This window comes from Microdochium trichocladiopsis (assembly GCF_020744255.1).
Source record: "Microdochium trichocladiopsis strain MPI-CAGE-CH-0230 chromosome Unknown B0I36scaffold_15, whole genome shotgun sequence".
NCBI lineage: Eukaryota > Fungi > Ascomycota > Sordariomycetes > Xylariales > Microdochiaceae > Microdochium > Microdochium trichocladiopsis.
Genome location: NW_025763558.1, coordinates 297,603 through 317,715, shown reverse-complemented (window position 1 = coordinate 317,715; position 20,113 = coordinate 297,603). Strand labels below are relative to the sequence as shown.

Genomic DNA, 20,113 nt, shown 5'->3' with positions numbered 1-20,113 from the left:
CGGATCTTCCATCAATGATCCATATCGTGGTCTCTGCCGATGCGCCGCCGGCAGACCTTGGAACAGACGAAGAGAGTCAGAAGACCGCCCCATATATGAGGACCATTGGACAGCCTTGCATCTCGCCTTATGCAGCCAGTACCAGGAGATCGCAGAGTTGCTTCTGTTGCGGGGTGCTGAGACCAAAGTCTCGCTTGTACTCGACAACCATACCGCACTCGACTCGGCAGCCTTGAACCAGTGCCCCATTATGATCAAAAAGCTTCTACTCGCGAAGCCCGACGACAGGCAGACACGGCGAAGCCCTAGCGGCGGTGTGGATCTCGTCTCGCTATCCGTACTACGATCGGCCAATGTCGAAACTACTCGAGCTTTGCTCGACGAGGGCTTTCCTATCGGCATGGCACTGCACATGGCATGCATATATGGCCGGCTGAACTGTGCACAAGAGCTCATGCATGCAGGTGCTGACGTCAACCTCCGGCTTTGGATCCTTGACTCCCCGTCGGCGCGTTGTCCTTTGAGCCCCTTGGACCTCATGTGTCTTCACATCTCCCACGAGGATGTCATGGCAATGCCCATCTTCGAATGCTTCCAGCTTGATAAAGGAATGTTAGGCAGCACGGAAGACCGGTTGAGCCTAATTCGTCAACTCATCAAAAAGGGCGCCGATGTGCACCCACGGCTTGGCTTCCCTCATTCCCCAATGATCTTCGCGGCGCACTCCACGATGGTGAGTGTACTAGAGATCCTGCAAGAAAACGGCGCGAAGGTCAATGCGCCAGCCTGCGGAGTCACACCTCTGATGGCGGTTACTGGAATCGTGGCCCCATTTGGAGCTCGGCCTGGAAATGACCGGCAAGAGACTATCCGTTGGCTACTCGACCACGACGCAGACCCGGACGTCACGGATCTTCACGGCAGAACAGCTCTCTGGAGAGTCTGCGCAGGTTCGCTTGACCAACACGAGACTTTGCGGGTTGCGGGGGAGCTTTTACGCGGCAATGCTAACCCCAATCTGTTACCGAAATCTGGTGAGCCAGCTCTGCTGAAGGCTTTGGAGCGTCGTGATGTTGAGCTGTGCCAGCTGCTCGTGAGCCATCATGCTCAGGTTCTGACACCAGCAATCGACTATCGACAACTTTATCGCACTCTCCTGGAATCTATGGGGACTCATCGGTTTTTGACGACCAACCTTACGCTGAAAACCAAATAAGCAATCGGAAGTATCTGGATCAGTGTCTGCGCTTCGCAAACCTACTCTTCGACTTGGACCATCACTCCTCTATCCTGAATGACCCAGAACTCTTTTGGCACAGCACGAAGAATTCCTTCTACGAGTTCGCTTTGGAACTCTTGCGAAGAGGGGAGCCTGACCTGGCGTATACGCCGGCTGAGAGAGGAGATCTGTCCTGCCTCCATAATGTCCTTGCTGTCTCGTTTGCGGGCATTGTGCACGACGCCAGGCTGAAACTGCTAAATGCGCTGATCGAGAGAGGCGTGGACGTCAACCGAGGCCATCCTATCCTGAAAGCCATCGGTCAACGGAATTGGCCATCTGTGGAACGATTGTTACGAAACGGGGCCATAATCCCATTCGAGTACAGCAAACCTCTCCGGCGACTTCTCCTCAACGTGGGATATGCCAGGCCGATGGGGTCTCTTATAAGGCTCGTGATACACAGCCTGGGCAGGACTTATCCGGACATGAGCTTGCAGGCGTGGCTTGACGAGGGCCTGCTCCATGCATGTGTTGTTCCACATCCCGATACAATCGCTGCACTGCTCGACGCTGGGGCCGATGTCAACGTCGGGGGGCCTACGTGTACCATGGTCTCCACCCCGGCGGAGACTCCGCTGGGCGTACTGCTGAACCACGCACACCAGTGTGAGGAGAGATACCCCGTTGACGACGGCACGTACCCGAGCATCACGATCAACCAGCTGTTTGAGACATTTCGGCTTCTCTGTGACCGAGGCGCTGTCATCGTTGCTCCCACAAGCCAGATCCCCACGAAGTCCTCGGCATCAGTCGTCGAAGACTTGACCAGAGTCTGGCCGAAGAGTGGTTTCCGCGATGAGGTCCAAAGCAGGTGTGACTTCGTGCTGAGTAAGGAGCATTCTAGCCACTCCAGATTGGTAATAGTGGGGTTTCACGATTACGAGCCAGACAAAGTGGACGAAGCATGGCATGGAGCTGTTGAAAGATTACAAGCGGGATCTTACGGCAGCCAGCAAGACGGGGTTTCGATATGGAGAGCAGATGCCGACCTGTTCGACTCTGATGGTGGTCGGCACGACTGGGAGGAAGAAGAAGATGAGGCCGGCCATCCTTGTTGTCCTACAGTCATATCGTCGTCCGTGGCCAACTCCGACTCGGACACTGAGACCATGTAACCATGTACAGTGGACATGCGCGGTAGTAAGCCAGAGAAAAGCAATCACTCGAGCGCATGGCGATAACAGGACATTCTTTGTTTGTTGCGTGAATATGCATCGCAAAAAGAGGTACTTTTTGCCGGGCGCTAGTGAAAATTTTGGTGAATGTCCTTCCATTTGTTGTCCAGCTGGCCGTGGTCCGTTTGAGCTTGGCCCTACCTTCTTTGCCGCCACGTGTCCTTTCCTAGTTCAGTCTTCGCCGAGCGCGGCTCAGTGGGAGAGGCCGCGAGGGCCTCCTGTGCGGGTTGCGCGGGTGCGGTCCGAGGTGTTCGAGGTGGTGGGGCCGATTGCGCCGCCCGCGTTGTGTCGCCTGGCGGCGTACGGGGGCGATGGGCACCGCCTCCCGGGTGTTCCGTGCCTCTAATTAGTTGGCCGATTGTTCCGGGGCCGGGGGTGAAGGGCTGGGATGGCCCGTTGAGTTAGCAGCGGGAGGCGCGCAGCCTCCGTCCCCGCCAAGGGGCCCCGCCGCGCGCTGGTCCTTCGCGCCGGCGCTTTCGCGAAGCCCGCCTTGCTGTGATCCAGAACCCGAGAAGGCCTGAAGAATAGACAGGCAGCCCTGGAGTCAGGCATCCTGTATTACTTCCAAGTACGGTAGGGAAAGTGAGTGGCGAGGTGCGCCCGATTTCCTGCGCCCTCCCCGCGATGGGTAGCCAATGCCGGCATCCAGTGCCACTCGTGCGCCGAAAGTGGCCACGGCTGTGCCTGTTCAGACAGGTTGCTGGCCGTTCTGTAAGCGCCGCGATACCGATGCCGACGCGCCTGTGTTGTACGCTGCTTTCTTGGGTCTTCTACGCCCTGCACTGGACCCGACCTTGGGAACTGCTAGGCTGCCGTCTTGTTGGCTGCGCTGCCCGCGCTTGGGGCGTGATTTGCAAGGTTTTCAACTTGCGCGCCCCTGGGGAGCATACATACAAGAGAATGTGCTATCAGCCCCAGTTCGCCTCCGTTTTATTCCCACGCGCTTTCGTCTGGGGTGCTTCCCTGACAGCCGTTTCCTGTTCCGAAGCCTCCCTTTGAGGGAGTGCGTCCGCTACTCCCAAATGGCACCGCCTGCCATATCGCTGACCAAGCCGGCCACATTCCTGATCAACATATCGAAGGTTTCTCTAGCGCGCGCGAAGTGACAGTCAGAGGATGGACCACTTCCTGGCAGCACCTTCCAGAACGTCGACAAGATCTGCGAGAAAGGCGGACCCGCGGAAGGCAAGTCGAATCAGACTGCCAGTGCCTCATGGGCTACAACCGACCTCTGCCCAAGTCACTTGCAAGGGTGTGAGGCAATGAAACGGCTCGCAAAATAGCGACTTTGTGCACTGCTTGTCAGACACTATACCAGAAGTACTAGCATTCCTCGGGGCCACAGAGGAATCTTGTCGCTACGAAGGACAGTCACATAGCGCGTCCGCGATTTCTATCTAAGAATTAGGTTCATAGTACTCCAACCCGAGAAATGATAGCAGAAGATCAGTCTGACTACTAAGTCTGTACTTCGTGGTGAGGCTACCCGCGGTAGTGTAGGGTCTGTGAAGGTCGGTGCGTACGCGGGGGTCGGTCGCAGTCGACAAGATGGGGCACAGATGTGCTCTTCGCCGTGGTTACGGCACAGTCTCCACCAAGTTTGATGTGTGCAAATGACACCCCCAACTTCCTCGGCCGCCACAGTCAAGATAAATCAGCTGAGATTCCACATTTCCGAGGCGCTCAATCACGCAACCCCCAGAAAGCCCAAATGAAGGTTGTCGGCATCGAAATTGTAAGCCACTACATACTCCCAATCTCTGTTCGCTGGTAAAGGGAGGATAGCTCATGCCCCTCTCATCCAGTTCGAATCAGACTCAGTTCAACAAGGCGAAACTACCCCGTAAACGAATCAGCTCGTGGCGATCGTGCACTGTGCAACATCTTTGGCCATGGCGACTCGCGTGGGGCTCGAGCCAGGGTCGGTCCACGCAAGCTCCGACCAATTGTCTACAGAGGATATCCTTAACACAAACACTGTACCCGGATCGGACGCAGGATCGGACGACTCCGAGTTCTACGGTTCTGAGCAAAGCGCTATTATCCACGATCCAGACCTGGCGCGCTTCGCATGCCCTATGTTCAAATCCGATACCAAAAGATACGAAAGGTGCTTCATTAAGTGGTTTGGCTCAATCAGGGACCTCGAGCAGCATCTCCTGAACGACCATTCTAGATCACCATGCTGCGTGTGCGGCAAGAGCTGCATAACAGAACTCACGCAAGGGTCACAACTTCCCATGCTTTTTTGTATGCAACTGCCCAACGGCAGACTCCCAACTGACATCACCAAGAATCAATTCGGTCCATCTGATTCAGAAGAGCGGGGACTTGCATCGCCGGAGTCGGAGTGGTTGCGCATATGGGACTTCCTCTTCCCTTCGGAAGATCGGCCTGAGTCACCGTATTGGCAGCCCCTCGTAGACATCGCGGCGGGCTCGTTGAGGTTGTGGGAAACCGAATTCGCACCGCAGGTGGCTTCAGATACCGAGTGGGTAGACCTGCGAAACAGTATCGTGGCGGGCTGGTTGAGTTCGTGTGATGCTGAAATCGCACCACCGTCGGCTTCAGGTATCAATTGGGAGGATCTAGTAATCAGTATCGTGACCGCAGCACTTCGTGGCTTCTTGCAGAAGTGTAGAGACTCGCTTAGAGGTGGGCAAGGCGATTTTCGAAGAAGCGCCACACGCGCATTCCAGGCTGAACCTCTTAATCCGCACGTTCCTTAGCTAGCCGTCGATATTCAGGCCTGGTTGTGGTTGATGATCCTGCTGCGGGTAGGGTCAGTCGCAGACTATGTAGAACTAGTATAATCAAACGTTCTTGACTTCGCTGGCATAAATTGAACGGTTATGCGGACTTGGAACAGCCCCTTTTCTCGGCTGCGAGCCAGCACTGCCGAGGCGCACGATGATGGGCCCACCGTCGTTTACGCAGGTCAGACACATGGTCGTGTCGCCCTGGAGCTTCTGACCCGCCCACTCCCCCCGCTCGTGCGAGATCATGTACGTGCCTAGCACGAGTAAGGTGGCAGTCATGCTGGAGACCATGATATACCAGTCCTTGTACCTCATCTAAGGGACCACGGCAACGACGAGCTGCATTGCCATTGTAGCGTAGCCAAATCACCAAATATAGTCGCGGGTTACTTCAGATCGTGGTTCTAGATGGGAGATATTGATGCGGATCGAGACTGGGCGTTGCTGGTTATCCTTTGTTTGTTGATCGCTTATATGAGCTCGTGGTTGCAAAGCGGGCGATCGAGGAGGCATGAATGTTTGTCGCGTGCCACTCGTGTCGCAATCTGGCCCCATGCATTTGGTGTGCAGCGCGTGTATGCCAGCCGCCCGCACCGGTGATGAATCCGGCTCTCTATTCGCACTTTGCAACCTCTTCTTGGTAGTGCGCGTTTCAGCTTCGCTGGACACTCCCATGTCGTGAACTTCGCAGCGTTCTAGTAAACCGACTGCAAGTATCAAGCAATCATGATTAGACATGTTGTCCACACAGCACCTGCCGTCCACCCTTCTCAGGTCGTTCTTGAAAAGGTTTACAGTCGCATTTCTAGCCATTGGAACCGGCCCTCTTTATTCGCTGTAAAGAACGACCAGTTGCAGTGCGATATGCCCAATCTGCTCCATATCGTTTGGAGGAAATGGCCGACGTTCAGCACCTCGCCCGTTCCATATCGATTTCCACCGCATTGCCTGTACAGGCGACTGTGATTACCATGATCCCAAAGTCAATTGGCCACACGCCAGCCTCCACCTGAACGCCACTTTCCACTGTCGCGATAACATTATGGAAGTTATCGGGAAGCTGCTTGTCGACTTTGGGCTTCTTCAGGGCTTCTTCAGGGCATTCTTGGTCCTCCTGATCGCACCAGCTGTCCTTGGATTTCACGCGGTTGCCCTCCAACATTAGAGTCCAAGGCAAGCTGCTGGAAGGTGACTTCTCGATCGATTCAAGTTCATTCAGTGCGGCTTCGAAGCATTCTTTGAAGTACTTGTTTGTTTCCTCGCTTTTGGATGTTACTTCAGCAGTGATAGGAGAGCCCGCAATCCTTTTGTATATGACGGGAGTCCGTAGCTGGGTGGTGTGACATGTTTGCCTCCTGAAGATCCACAGGAAAGCGGCTCGATCAGGTTTTCCGACATGATGGTAGCTGTCTGTTTCGAACCGCGCTCGCGTTCGCTTCGATATTCAGGAACTTGTTTGTTTCGGTCCAGCACCTGGACTTTCAAAAACCACGAATAAACACGTCTTTTCTCTCCTCACTACAGCACTCTCGTTGATGTCAGCCTCAATCTCACCGCCGGGTGTGTTTATGGGTGCCTTCCTCTGTGACTCCAATCACAGGTTTGCCCGTAAGTCCGTGATGTTGAGAACTCTACACCAGCTCTGGCTAATCGTGGGACCTGCAAATGCAGTAATATGGGATCCACTGTGCTATCGTACACAGGCAAGCGAATGGGCAAGATGCCCAAGGAGTCGCCGGTGGTGTATGACTGTAATGTGAGCTTAGGATAAGATCTCGAACAATGCCACTCTTTTGCTGCATCTCGAGGCTTTCAACTGTATCCTCCTAGCATCTGGCCCAGGTCCTTATCTCTATTCTACTTGACACGCTTTAATCTTCTACAACAGGAAATATGGACGTCCCGAGGGTACTCCAGGGCAAGCTTGCCATCATCACTGGCGCATCGCGTAGTACGTAATTAGTCGGCTCAAAAAATGACATCTTGTCCTCGCGCTCCCATGGTCGATTCTCTGGCACACTAGCTATATAGCTACTAGAGTCCGAGCCGCTAACATGTGTTTTCGTAATAGACTTGGGCGCCGCCTGCGCCGAGTATCTTGCCAGCAGATGCGCCAATGTAGTTATCGTCTATGCCTCTGAAAGTTCAAATGATCGAGCACAAAAGTTGGCTGATGAGCTCGAGGATAAATACACGATTAAAGCGCTGCCGATACAAGTTGACCTCAGCACGGTTGACGGACCCCAGATGGTTGTCAATGTTGCCAAGAAGTACTTCACTGACCCAAAAACGGGCAAGTTCCAGATTGACATCATTATCAACAACGCCGCCATTGTCAATGCACAGCCCTTGGCCGAGCTCGACATTGACCTCTTCCAAGATGTATACAACCTCAACTGCCGCGCGCCTGCACTACTCATCAAGGCGGCCCTTCCCTACTTGCCCACCGACCGTTCCGGGCGCGTTGTCAATATATCGAGCGCCACCACGGCATGGGCTGCTTGGGGACAGACTTCTTATGCAGGGTCAAAGGGCGCCCTCGAAGCCATGACCCGCATCTGGGCTCGTGAGCTCTCCGAGCGTTGCACAGTGAATACAGTTGCCCCTGGCCCAATGGCGAGTATCCCCTTCAGTACTGATTCCCTTGGAAAGCTGATATCATGTGTCCTGCCCGGTCAGCCGGGTCGACGACCTACCTGCTCCCAATTACTTCTAACAGGATGCCGTCTAACATTATCTGTAGGACACGGGCTTGTATTCTGGATTGCCCGTAGAAGTGCGCGACTTTCTGAAGCCTTTCAACACTCTGACGCCGCTGGGCATGGCTCGGCCTGGCATCGACAGCCCAGAGGCAGTAAAACTCTCAGAGGAAATTGGCTGCCGTCCAGGCTACCTCGAAGAGGTTGCCGGCCTTGTAGGCATCGCCTGCTTGCCAGAAAGCGGCTGGATGACGGGCAGTGTCCTGCCGGCGACCGGTGGTGGCACTTTTACGCGATGAGTTCCTTAAGAGGGGCCTTACAGCGCTCTCTAGACATGCCAGCGAGGGCATTGGCCCGACCTGAATAGACAGATGACGTCCTGATAGTTCTCCTAGAGTTCCATGACTGGAAGACATTCTCTCTCGATCAATCGCGCTTTACTCACCTGACTATCCGACTCTTTATAGAAATGGTTGACAATGCATGTCCTTTTTCACCACGGTATTGTAGAAACGTGATGCAGTGCACACTCGTATGATTTGATGGACAAGTGCCTATCCCCGCGATTTGACTTACCGGTGTCGGCGAAGTCTGATCCGATAGCACTCGGGAGACCGACGAACGTTTTCACATACCCTAGGGCAGATATCTTTGAGTGTATTATTGTTCGTCTGAAAGGAATCCACGGCGTCTTGGACCTTTTCGTGGTGCTCAGAGTCGAATGCTATCATCATAACGGCAGAACTTCGGGCAGAGTCTCTGAAGAAGCCTCCACCTGCACCGGGAGCTGACCCGGCGCTAGTTCAAGTCTGAGGTCATCTCGCTTGATCCACCAACTGAGGGCTCCAGAAGAGAATATGGTGATAAAAACCGAGGGTGAAACAAGGCTTGTCCTAAGCACATGTGATCTACTGATAGGGCTGAGAGCCCACAATCCTTGTGGACATGGCGAGAGTCCGGGGCGGGATGGAGGAGACATGGGTGGTGACAGGCTACATTTTCCCGCGCTGCTAGGGAGTTCGGTGCGTACGTTACAGTTCCGTCATCGGGAATTCCACCGTCCTGGCCTCGGGAGAGCCGAATTCCTTTTGATCAATAGTTTAAAGGAGCTTATAAATATGTAGAACTAGGTGGGGACGAAAGCCCGCGTTCTACAGGTTGCCCAAAAGCTGTCTGCGTTACTGCACACTTGCTATGCATAGCTGGGCGTCCCGTTGTACGGGCGTGTCTACAAGCTGACAGAAAAGATGCGCGAGGAGGTTCTGAGTACAGTCGACCCGGATGAGCCGAGGCGCGTGAGACTGCGGGACACTAACAGATGCTAAGTTGTGCTAGAATAGGTATTTCTTTTCATTCCGGAGCCCTTCTGTACCTTCCGTAAGCACACCGCTCAACCTCGTGGTAGACGCTAAGTGCTAGGCGAAAGTCTTTGCGGAGCAAGCACCTCATTTGTAAATACACACCGCATAAGTGTGGCGCGACGAAGCAGACAGTCTTTGAATGTCCAGGATTGTGTCCAAACCTGAAAGGTACATACAGCGTCATCAGAGATTCCCCCTTTACTCCTCTCACTTTCTAGGCAAAAGAGACAGGACCGACAGCTGCAGGATACCCACGCATGCGGCTACAATTACCTTCCTCAAGTGTCTTGACAAAGGAGTAAAGTTACAAGCTCCCGGTGGACATCCCTCGCGACAGACACGATCAACAGGATAGAGGAGACGGAAGTATAAGCAATAGCACCTCAAATGCCGGAGCCACCGTTCGGACGGAGACACGTATGTACGCCAGCAACCGCGCGGGCAAGGGCGTGCGTTGTGTTTGTATATATGGTGACGGCGTGGCTGTGCGGTTGTTCGAGCTGCATCAAAGCGGCCGTCATATTTGCTGGCCAAGAACAATATTGCCTGTCGAGTGCTCTTGTAATCTTCCGGCGTTTCAGGGTGCGATAATTCAGCCAGAAGAACCTTACTCACAAAATTTCAGTAAGGCAGAAATATATAAGCAGTGTGAAACAATAAAAGAATTCGAGAACTGGTTCCGCCATTAATACCAATAGCAGCACAGCAACCTGTCGCCGCCATGCAGGCAACCCAAACCAATAACAGATTCATGCGCCTTCAAGCTTCATCCCCTTGTGCAGAATCCAGAGTACCGCTATAGTCCGTCAAGTACCAGGCATCGATCCGTGAGACATCGTCAATGCAGCCAACGAGAGATCAGCACTCTGCCGCCTTCTCTGTCTCGTCCTTCTCACTGCCGGTCTCCCCCAGATCAAAGCTCTCGCCCTTCCCTACATGGGTTACAGCACCGCAGCGCATGGCGCAGGCTCCTCGGTCTTCTGCATGAGCCCCTCGGCAGTCTTGGATTCTTGCACCACGACCACCTCCGCGGCAACAGTAATGAGTTCCACTTCTTGCTCGGAGTCCTTGACAGGCACGCTAAACCGCTTGACACTCGCAGAAGCGTCAGCCAGCACAGCCATGACATCGGCCTCGGCCCTAGGCTGCTGCGCAACCTCATCTTCGTCGTCACCAGGGACGACGTTGACCGAACCTCATCGCAGAACTCAGAGAAGTAGCCACTCATTTCGGTGAGCGGGCTTCTCTTCTTTCCAAAAGTCACGCCGTCAGCATCCGCTGCTCGGAACGCCTGCGAGACTTCATCGGCTGGTGGCATGTTCTCCTTGCCTTCGGCACGTTCCCGCTGCCATCGGGTCTCAGTCTCCTCATCTGAGCTGATGGCGAGCACGCATGTGCTGTGCTCCAGAAGGTTTGTCATCTCTTGCTCGGCAGTGTCCTCGTGGATCTTAAAAACGTCGAGGCCGAGCTTGAGGCTCGTTGAGGCAACAGGCGCCTGAGACACAATCTCGCGGCTGTCATAGCTTGGGAGCGTACCCTTGAGAGCACCGTCGAGAGAGAAGGGGGCAGCAGCCTTGGACGAGAGACCAAAGGCAGGAGAGCCCATACGACTGTTGGAACCATCTCTGCGCCGCCGTAACGGGCACAGAGATCCAGTCTTCTTGCCTCGTGTTCGCGAACGTCCAGCGGCCGCCGGAAGAGGGAAGGCCTTAGCCATGCCCGTGTTGTTGAGGCGGGCAGCAGGAGACTTGGGGTTGAGCAAAAAGCACGGCCAGGGATAGCTGAGTGGCAAAGAGCTGTGGACGTCATTGGTGCTGGCAAACTTTGTGACCATGCTGGTGGAATGCTTGATGAAGAGAATGTTGTACGAGCTGTCACTGCTGTCATTAAGCCGCTTGGAGAAAATGGCAGGGTATACATTTTCAAAATCATCGGTGGCTTTCCGCTTGGTTGACGACGGAGTGGAGGCTGTTGATATTGGTCAGCGTCACGAAGCATTGGGAAAGCACTTTATCAATGTTGGAAGTGGCAGGTCTGTGCCAAGGTGTCGCAGAGGATCCTCATGGCCGATGCCATACCGCAGAGCAAGCATACAAGAATAGAGCCAGGACCGAAAAGATGGGTAATGCTGCCATGGCACTTTGGGGCAAATACCATTCTGCCCGCTCTTGAGGTTGGTCAAGTTCCGCGGAGGCTGCCCGTCCAGAGGAGTCAATGGATGGCGGATGGTGGCCATTGTGAAGGCTCGTGGCGATTTGTCCGGGGGCCAAGTGTGACAAGTCCAATTGAGTGGCGGCCTTGGCGATTTCGACGGTAATGCCTGTGTCGCTGTTGGGTACGCCCTGTACCTTGCGACGTCGTGACTGGCTGGATGTTATATCTCGCCGGCAGCCCGGGGAATGGACAAGTTGGAAGCGTGTGACTGGGGTGGTTGCTTATTTTGGACAGGTGCTCTTGTGTTGTTGAATGAAGGCCATGAGGGGCTTGAAAAAGACCACAGCTCTGTGGCAGTGGCGGGAGGAGAAAGGCGGCGAGGAGCGAGCCTGATAGGGAGCCGAGTAGGTCTTATTGCTGCGTCCTGGGCACGGAACAAAGACATACAACTTGGAGGCCCGGATATCCGATGTAATCCACTGGCTGGATAAGCTGCTCACACTGGATTGCGGCCTCTAGACGCTTGAGTGAGACTGGGAGTGAGCTGTCGGATCTTGCGAGTGGTTTCGTTGCAACTTGCCAGTCGACACGTTGGAGACGTCGCTGTACGCAGCGTAGGACCTGGCGGCGGGCGACCCCCTGCAAGCGAGTGGGGCTGGGCGCTGGAAGGCATGTGGATTCAACACAGCATCGATGCACGTTTGCTAATCTCGGAGTTCCTGTTGCGGATAATGATGGTTCTTAATCCCGCTCTTTTGTGTACCTAAAAATGATTGGCTATGCAAGGTTGAAATTCTACAAGATTGAGATGGCAAAACAAATGATCATCTTCAACTACAAGCATGCTTCGCGAAGCAAGCGTCTCATCCACCCGACCTTCTGTGGATCATCAGGTCGTGAGTCGGCGCCTCCAAGGTCTCCAGGTTTCTGAAGATGCCCGACAGAGTTGACCTTGATGGTTGCCGATTGCGTTTCGACTTTAGCGGAGATCTCTAGCTCCCCATGCCAGCACAAGGTGGACTTGCGAACGGCGCAGGTCAGGGCGCGTTTGCCACAAGGGATTTCTCACCAAACCGTCTCCGTCAGTCACAAGACATCGCACAACGACTGCCCCCGACTGAGGCTGGCCCACCTTGGCCGATAAGGCAAAAGCCTCTCGCTGGGCAGAACCTTGTTTACTCCCGAGCCAGCACCACTAATGCTCCCTGTTAGACATCTCACGCTCTTCGGACCGAGCCCGCGCTCTCGAAAGGAAGCCAACCTGTCAACCCGATTTCTCAAGGACAAAGGGTCGCTCTAATGTGATTATCGGAAAGGCCGAGCAAGGCTGAGCAAGGCCCTGAGGTCTGCCCACAGGTCTGACTCCCTCGAGCCAGCTCCTACAGAAGCTTTGCACGTCAGTCATTGGGTCCGTGTAGAAATTCTGCCTTGCCGGTCTGACTCATATCTGAGAGCCCACACATCTTCTCCTGAACTAAAAGCTTCTTGGCGTAGGCTCTTGCGAGGCAAAGGAGCGTCAATGAGCAACCTGCCTTCTAGACGGCCGCTCTCATACGGCTCTTCGACAGGGTTAACAAGGCCAACAAGGCTGCAGTGATGTCGTCGATCCACACAACCGTGGAAGAGGCATTGGGACCCCTCTGTTCTTGCTCCAAGGATACTGTCACTGTCCTGGACATGGCACCTCACTAGAAATCCGCCTCTGTCGCTCCCAACCATCCTTTCCACCTCTTCCTGTATTACCTGAAGTCGCAGCCCCAATTCTCGGGTGCAGCTGTGCATGTGTGTGTGTGTATGTGTGCGGCGATCGACGGCTGTGTCACGAGGCAAACTGACATACGCGAGAGGCGAGTACGCGAAATGGAGTGGACCAAGGGCGGAGGGCAAGAAGCGCAAGACGCCTGCGCCGCGATTGGAAATACCAGTTAAGGCAGATCGCAGATGGGCAGGCCCTATGTCGAGAGGGTCGGTCTGCACATGTTGGTCTGCCCGGTCGCGAGTATTCTTCCAGTCTAATTGACGCTGTTTGCCAGTGAACACGGTGTGTGCAAGAAGCGCAGCCCTGTCCGGGAACGGAAATCTGCTGGGCTGCCGTCAGTCACTATCGGCATATGGCAAATAGCATCCGAAAGAAAAAGCAGCTGGATATTTCGCAAACTCGACCTTGATTCTCCCGCATGACTCCCTGACCGGCCTCCGCTCACCCACAACCGTTCTCGTGCGATGCCCCAGTACACCAGCTTGCCAGACCACCCTGACGACCAGGTTCCCGCCAGTCAGGCTGACACCGTACGAACAGTCTCCCCTCTAGCGCAGCTCCTCAGCCAACCACCCGCGCAGGCTAGGCGTGTTGTGTAGTAAGCCGAGCGGCTTGCCGGCCAGGGTCGCGGTCCTCCGCCTTGGAGGTCTTGACACTTTCATTTTTGCGGTTTTTGCGGATCCAGAGTCGCGGCCGAGACTCTGATGCTGCCGGTGGGTAGTTGAAGCACCCGTCAACTTACAGCCCATTCTTTGTGTTAGAGATACCGCACGTGGGACGCATATGATGGCCGACTGCGATGTGAATCTCGTGATAGCGATAGAGGCCGTCCCATCCTTGCTGCCCTCATTGTTGTCGTCAGTACTGTTGGATGATAGTATGCGGTCAGATCAAGGCACCACTGAGGGTATGCACGATGATATGATGCAGCACGCCGGCGAGCTTGATATCGCAGTTACGAGACGCATCGAGTATCGCGCTGGCATGCTTGGCCGGAATATCGCCAACCCGGAGCTGTGTCGGGTGAGCCTTGTTGTGGTCGAACATTGGCGGGCCAGTCCAGGTCGCTTTGTCCACAGAGGGCTTGTTAATGCCCGCACTCCGAACCAACGGTGGTGGATGAGCGTGAGGCCGCGGAGGCGTTGCGTAGACCCTAGAGAAGGCCCTGGTGGAGATTGCCAAGGCAATGACGAGACGTGTTGTCTCTCCAGCCTTGTGGCGCAAAAGCAAGACAGTCATACTCCATAGCGGACGCGGACAGCATGGGCGACGTGTTCCTCGTGATCGACGCTGGGTGCATGCTCGTAGTACACCTCGTCCGTGTTCTTGTCCTTGATAACTATGGTTACAAACGGATGCTTCTCGACGACCTGCCGAGGGTGCCCTACTAGTAGAAAGGCAACAGCCGACCGATGGGAGTACCGGCGCCGCCTCTTCACGACACGATACTAAGGCCTATTCAGACCACCGTTCTCACTTCTTTTCACATGTATAGCGTCGCCCACAACCTTACGTCCGAAACAACGGTCCGGGGCCTTTCGGGGTGGCATTAGAGTTTTATTGGCTATCTTGGATTGACGTTCAGGAACGTATTTTAACTACACGAATGCCCAGGCTCTACCCAGCGCATAGACAACGCAGCTGATCTGCACCGCCTCCGCCACCATCTGAAGCCGGCGTGTCCCATCATCGCCAAGCTGCCCAGCCACGCTTTGATCGCTAGTCCATCGCACACTTTACTTATGAGCGGCACATGATCGTCTGAGTGCGCGGCCGAAGCCCCAAAGCGGCACGTGCTGGGCTCTACCATGTACTAGGCGGCCTACGATGCACCCGATCGAGCCCGTGGTCTGCCTGATGCAGGGGATCTTTTCAAGATGGGGCTGGGCATGGTCGACATAGCATCTTGCACACCACTCGCTTTCCCTTGGCGCACGATCATTAGCGTGTAAGTGATTGTCTTGGTGACCACGTTCTGAGTGCGTCCGACCCTGTAGGTTGAGCATTTAATGGCTCGACCGTTCGTGTAGTGTCGAGCCTCTAGAGCTGCCTCCCGGTTGGAAGGCTGCGGTGCAGACCGAGCCCTGAATAGTAAATGCACGGCCGTAGGTGAGTTCGCATCCTTGACGGCAAGAGATTGCGTGATGTGGAGGCTGGAAATCGGAGTGGTGCCAGTTGGAGAGGTTTGACAACTTGGCCGTATCGCAGAAGTGGGCGAAGATGTATGTGGTTTCCACATTCGCACGAGCAGTAGGCGCGGTCGCCGCTGGCGGTACAAGACACGGCATCGCAATCGTGGCTCGTGGCGGTGGTAGCTCTTGAACTTTGGTGCTATGTCTAGGTTGAGGAACTTCGTGTAGGCGGGAGGCGGGGTGATTGGCGTGGTGTTGGCAACCCCATTTTCCATGAGGACCGGAATAGAAGAGAGGGATGAGTCGGCCGACGGAGTCAAAAGCTGCGAAGGGAACGTGGGCGTGGGCGTGGCCGAGTTTGTCAGGACGGACCGAGGCCGTGAGTTACGCATAATGGGCAATGGGGTTCTGTTATGAAAGTGATGGCTGGCAGAGCTGGGCGTCTGCTAGGAACCGGGGAATCGATCATGCAGCACGGAGGATTGCACTAGAGGTCTCGGTGCCGGAGGAGGAGCAGGAGAGGCGTTAGAGGGCGAGAGGAGAGGAGCTGGCGACAGCAGTCTAGAGGTTCTGACAGAAACGCCCAAGATATACCATTGACCTGGCTGGCTCAACCTCGATGGCAGACGCTGCGCAGAGGCACTAGTCGTCGTTCAAGTGCGTCCAGCGGAAGGGTGCGTTGAGCTGAGACGTGGGTACCGGCCGTGTTGAGCAGGCTCCCAGATGCTTGCAAGCCCTGCGGCCACACCGCTACTACAGCCAACGATGCCCATGCGATTCCAGAGGACATTTGTAGAGCGAGAATGAAGGCGTGGCTCGCCAGTAGAATGGTACAAGTCGAGGAGAGGTTATGCTGGACCCCATCCAGCCAGTCGGGTACGGTACCACCAAACGTCGAGGCCGATCCGGGGTGGTGGGGTGTTCTGCGGACGACATATGATTTAGAGTACATAAGGTACGTACTTAAGCTTCGCCTCAATGGCAACCAAGTGCCTGGATTGGTACAACCCCGGGATGGCTAATGGGTCACAGCCAACAGGGGCTGCGCACATTAACTTTATATGCGCAGTAATGATGCAGAACGTATGCACGCTCCTTGCAACTGTTCCTGGCCTAGCCAAGCTTGGAAATAGTACTACGGTACCGCTTATCTCGACGCAGGCGCCTTCAGAGCCGTTGAGCCTCATCTTGATGCATCTTCGGCTCCAACGGGTAGGCCGCTCCCTGCAAAAGACTTATCGCCACCCAGTCTTGTTCTCGCGCCACAGCGCCCAGGCCTGACACATCGCACTTACCCTGCATGCATCACCTCAGAGCACGGTGTCCTGCAGGTGACTCCTCTACATACATACATCATCGCATACATTCAACTCCGGATTGCCGACAAGAAGCAGCGCGAAGTACCCGCCGAGGCAATCGCGGTAGAGGGATGCACCTGAGCATTGCCTCCTGGGCTTTGCTGCACACATCTGCAACGGCGTCGGAGAGATGACTGTCCAACCTGCGGCATTGCCGCCAGGCTCATAGGGCAGGACACGGTACTTGAAGTGCCTGATTCGCCACTTGGTGTCGGTGTAGCTGCTCGGCATGGGTTGAGAAGTATCTGCTGGCCTACCCAGGCCGGCCGGTGAGCACCGAGGTGAATCCTTGCCCGCCTTTGCAGATCTCTGCTGTCAGGCCCCGGTCGCTCGACTACTTCTATGGCTCTCTAGGAATCTCTTCGCAGCCTTGCAAGTTCGGCTGTGCCCCTGTCGGCCCCGGGACGAGAGCCCCCCCCCCCCCCCCGGGCCAACGATTTCTCGTCCGTGCTCTGAGGGCAGAAGGCAAGGCTAAAACCCATCTTACAGAGTGAGCAGTTCCCCAGCCCCCCGGCTGCTTGTCCATGCAGACCAACGCGGCTCCTGCATCGCGGCACATCCGGTCGACAAGGATCTGACGTACCCTTGCCCAGATCAACTGTCAACCTCATTTCCCACAGCCCGACTGACAACCTGGCCGACCTGCAGGACCATGTTGCACGTTGGTTTCCTTGATGGGCCCCATTGGGGGGCGCGCTGCGCCGCAACCGTGGTCGCGAATGGTGATTGTCTGCAGGGCTTCGCGACGGCCTGGGAGCCTGGATTCAACTTGTCGCCTCCATCAAGTAACACGCCTGGGATCTGCATCGACATGGCCGTGCTGGAGCCGCTTGTTCAGCACATCGCTGTGGGCGAATGCGACGCGCGGGCCCCGCCCGGGCCGTTGCGCTGGCGCATCAATCTAGCGGGCTACGGCAGCCGCTCCGGCCAGCGAGGCTGTGTGAGACGGTCCGTGGTGAGCGGACGGCAGCTGATATGGCGTGGCCCTTGTTTGCATGGTACACAGTCTAAGAGGAGAAACGCCCAGAAGCGCGGCCAGCTGACAGACGGTGGTGCAAAAGTTCCTGATGCCAGATGGTCCGATTATGCTGTGACCCACGATTGTGACGCCACAAGGCGACCGCAATCGCGCCTAAGTGGTGGCGACTGCCTTAGACCACGGATTGGATTGGATTCACAGTCCAGAACCCCGAGAATCCACGCGCCAAGGGAGAGATTGTCCGAAAAGTGCGCAGCAATAACACTGATGGTATTTTCAAGGGTCCACTACAGAGGTCTGACTGGCCAGAAACAAGCGATGTCTCAAGCTTCGCTTTTGTTGACGGCCTTCAGCAAGTGTAGCAGAGCCTTCTTCTCATTTCACCTCTTGTGGAACCGTCCCTCTTCTGCCATGCCTTGCCCAGGAGCACGCTGGAGATTCGACCACCTCTATGTCATCGCGCTCTCGAGACCACGCAGGGCTGGCCCCCCTCGCCTGAAATGCACACCCTGAGCCAGCAGCAGGCCTTGGTCTGCCGTCAACGACGAACAAGGTCCGCACAAACGCGCAATCACGACCCCCTTCGATTACCCATTGCCTGCTTTTGAGCACCTCGTCCCTTATCGTTGCTGCCGAACGATTCCCCCCGATTGCATCGATCGTTCCGTGGCGCTGGGGTTGACCCTGCTGACCTGTCTCCGCATGTCAACAAGCGAGAAAGATTATCGTCTATGCGAGGGTTGGAGGGAACCGTCAGGTGGCGCTAGGCCAGCAGGGGCTCTTTCTTCAGCTAGCGGTGCTGTAGGGCTCTCCAGTCGGGCAGAGATGTAGTGTACGCAGGCGCAGAGGAGATGTCTCTGTGCACTGCCCTGCGCGCGCCTGCCTCAACTGCTTCCTCTGCTTCCCGACCGGGCCTTTCCAGAATGCCGAATGACTTGCTTCTGTTCGACCAAGCGACTTTTTCGCACTATCTCCATGTCGTTTCTCGAGTCACGATCTCACGCCATGCGCCTCCTTTGCGCTCGCATCACAACTCCCTGCCGAAACCGTGTAGCCAGTCACCTTCAACAATGGCGATGCACCGTGGGACTAAGGAATTACCAGCCTTTGCATCATTGCCCCTCTCTCGACTGCATCGCCTGCTTGGATCGCTCACATCTGTGAGGCGAATCATCATCTAGCCACGGGTTTACGATTCGATCGTATGCCAGCAGAATCGGAAGCGTGATTCCCACCTTCGTGCAGCTGTCGCTCAATGTCAGCCATATCTTCCTCCCAAGAGTCTCCCTTCCGCCTTGCCAGTCTTCTCAATGGACCTCTAAGTCTAACCAGGCCTCAGCACACTCCGCACTACAGACCAGCCCCTCTCTGCCGTCGGCTTCTCGCTCCTCACAGACTTGCTAATTATGAGGCTTGGACAGAAATGCCCCGCTTTCCGGAGCTCTCAGCGGCGTCGATGGTCCAACTTTGATCCGGGTCGAAAATCGTCATCCCGCGCTCTTGACAACATGCTTGCTATGCGAGAAAAGCCCAACGCCGTGCGACGCAATCACAGACTGATTCCCACCGCCGCTCCCTCCATCTCAGTCACACGGCTCCCTCCTCACGGAGGACAGACGATCACAACTTGGTTGACCATCGCCATTTTTACGAGGGGAAGGTCTGGTTTACTTTGGAGGCTCTGCGAAAGTAGGAGAGCATAGCCTCGAAGAATGGAACTGGACAGCATTCGCCCGTCGACAATGTTCACAAAGTTGATTCTCGACCTAGGAGTGACGCAAAGCAGAGAGTGTTGCGAGGAGTGCTCCAGGCGGGAACTCAAGTCTAATCAGCAAATTTGCGGCTAAACATCTGGCTGTACGGAGTGCAAGCAGTCCAGAACAATTTCGACCATAGAGAAGCGTGAGTGGACCTTCAACGACAAGAAAGGCAATGGGGCAGAGCTAACAGTCTATGCCTACTAGGTACATTCGTAAGAAGGTGGCACGGGTATGCCGCAACTGTGGTGGCAATTCGCCCCGTTGCGGTCCGTTCAAGCGTTCGCGGATTGTGTCCGTTATCGACGAACAGTAAGTGGGCACGTTGCAAGAGCCTTGTGGCTGGCTGGTTCTGACAATACTCTTCACGCAGACCTCGTGCAGGTGGTAACCTGACTCGCCGACTCAAGGATGCAGCTTTGCAACCCAAGGACGCCATCCTCGCCATCGGGACAGTGGCTCCCAGGGAACAGTTGGGAGCTCGTCGAAGCCAGGAAAGAAACCATTGGCAGACCAATCCATATGGTGGAGGCATCGCGGAAATGCAATACGTTGAGGAAGGTCCGCTATAGCAGCCCAAAACCATGGCTGGCGTTTGTGAAGCCACTAGGTGGCTCGTTGCCTCAGCTCCTCAGTTTTGATTGTTGAGCGTCTTCTCACACTGCAGCCCCCCTCCTCTCCCCTCCTCCCCTCCACAT

General features: G+C 55.4%; 4 protein-coding genes across 4 annotated transcripts; 3 read left to right on the top strand and 1 right to left on the bottom strand.

Annotated features, from left to right (window-relative positions):
- Positions 1-250: 250 nt before the first annotated feature.
- On the top strand, positions 251-2,397 carry B0I36DRAFT_369931 (uncharacterized protein; the record flags this gene model as incomplete). The annotated part of the gene is made up of 3 exons (XM_046159850.1): positions 251-950; positions 1,044-1,093; positions 1,228-2,397. The coding sequence occupies 3 exons, from the start codon at positions 251-253 to the stop codon at positions 2,395-2,397; spliced, it is 1,920 nt and encodes a 639-aa protein (XP_046004483.1).
- A 4,712-nt stretch (positions 2,398-7,109) lies between these two features.
- On the top strand, positions 7,110-8,214 carry B0I36DRAFT_378424 (3-oxoacyl-reductase; the record flags this gene model as incomplete). The annotated part of the gene is made up of 3 exons (XM_046160678.1): positions 7,110-7,167; positions 7,288-7,848; positions 7,991-8,214. The coding sequence occupies 3 exons, from the start codon at positions 7,110-7,112 to the stop codon at positions 8,212-8,214; spliced, it is 843 nt and encodes a 280-aa protein (XP_046004482.1).
- Positions 8,215-10,212: 1,998 nt separating this feature from the next.
- B0I36DRAFT_400066 (uncharacterized protein) lies at positions 10,213-11,512 on the bottom strand (the record flags this gene model as incomplete). Its single annotated transcript, XM_046161660.1, has 3 exons — positions 10,213-10,471; positions 10,501-11,244; positions 11,431-11,512. The coding sequence occupies 3 exons, from the start codon at positions 11,510-11,512 to the stop codon at positions 10,218-10,220; spliced, it is 1,080 nt and encodes a 359-aa protein (XP_046004481.1). The 3' UTR covers positions 10,213-10,217.
- Positions 11,513-17,490: 5,978 nt separating this feature from the next.
- Positions 17,491-20,052, top strand: B0I36DRAFT_436761 (uncharacterized protein; the record flags this gene model as incomplete). Its single annotated transcript, XM_046162854.1, has 4 exons — positions 17,491-17,634; positions 17,835-17,953; positions 19,623-19,727; positions 19,789-20,052. 4 exons carry the CDS (start codon positions 17,491-17,493, stop codon positions 19,985-19,987), a joined length of 567 nt encoding a protein of 188 aa, XP_046004480.1. The 3' UTR covers positions 19,988-20,052.
- Between the last annotated feature and the right edge of the window lie 61 nt (positions 20,053-20,113).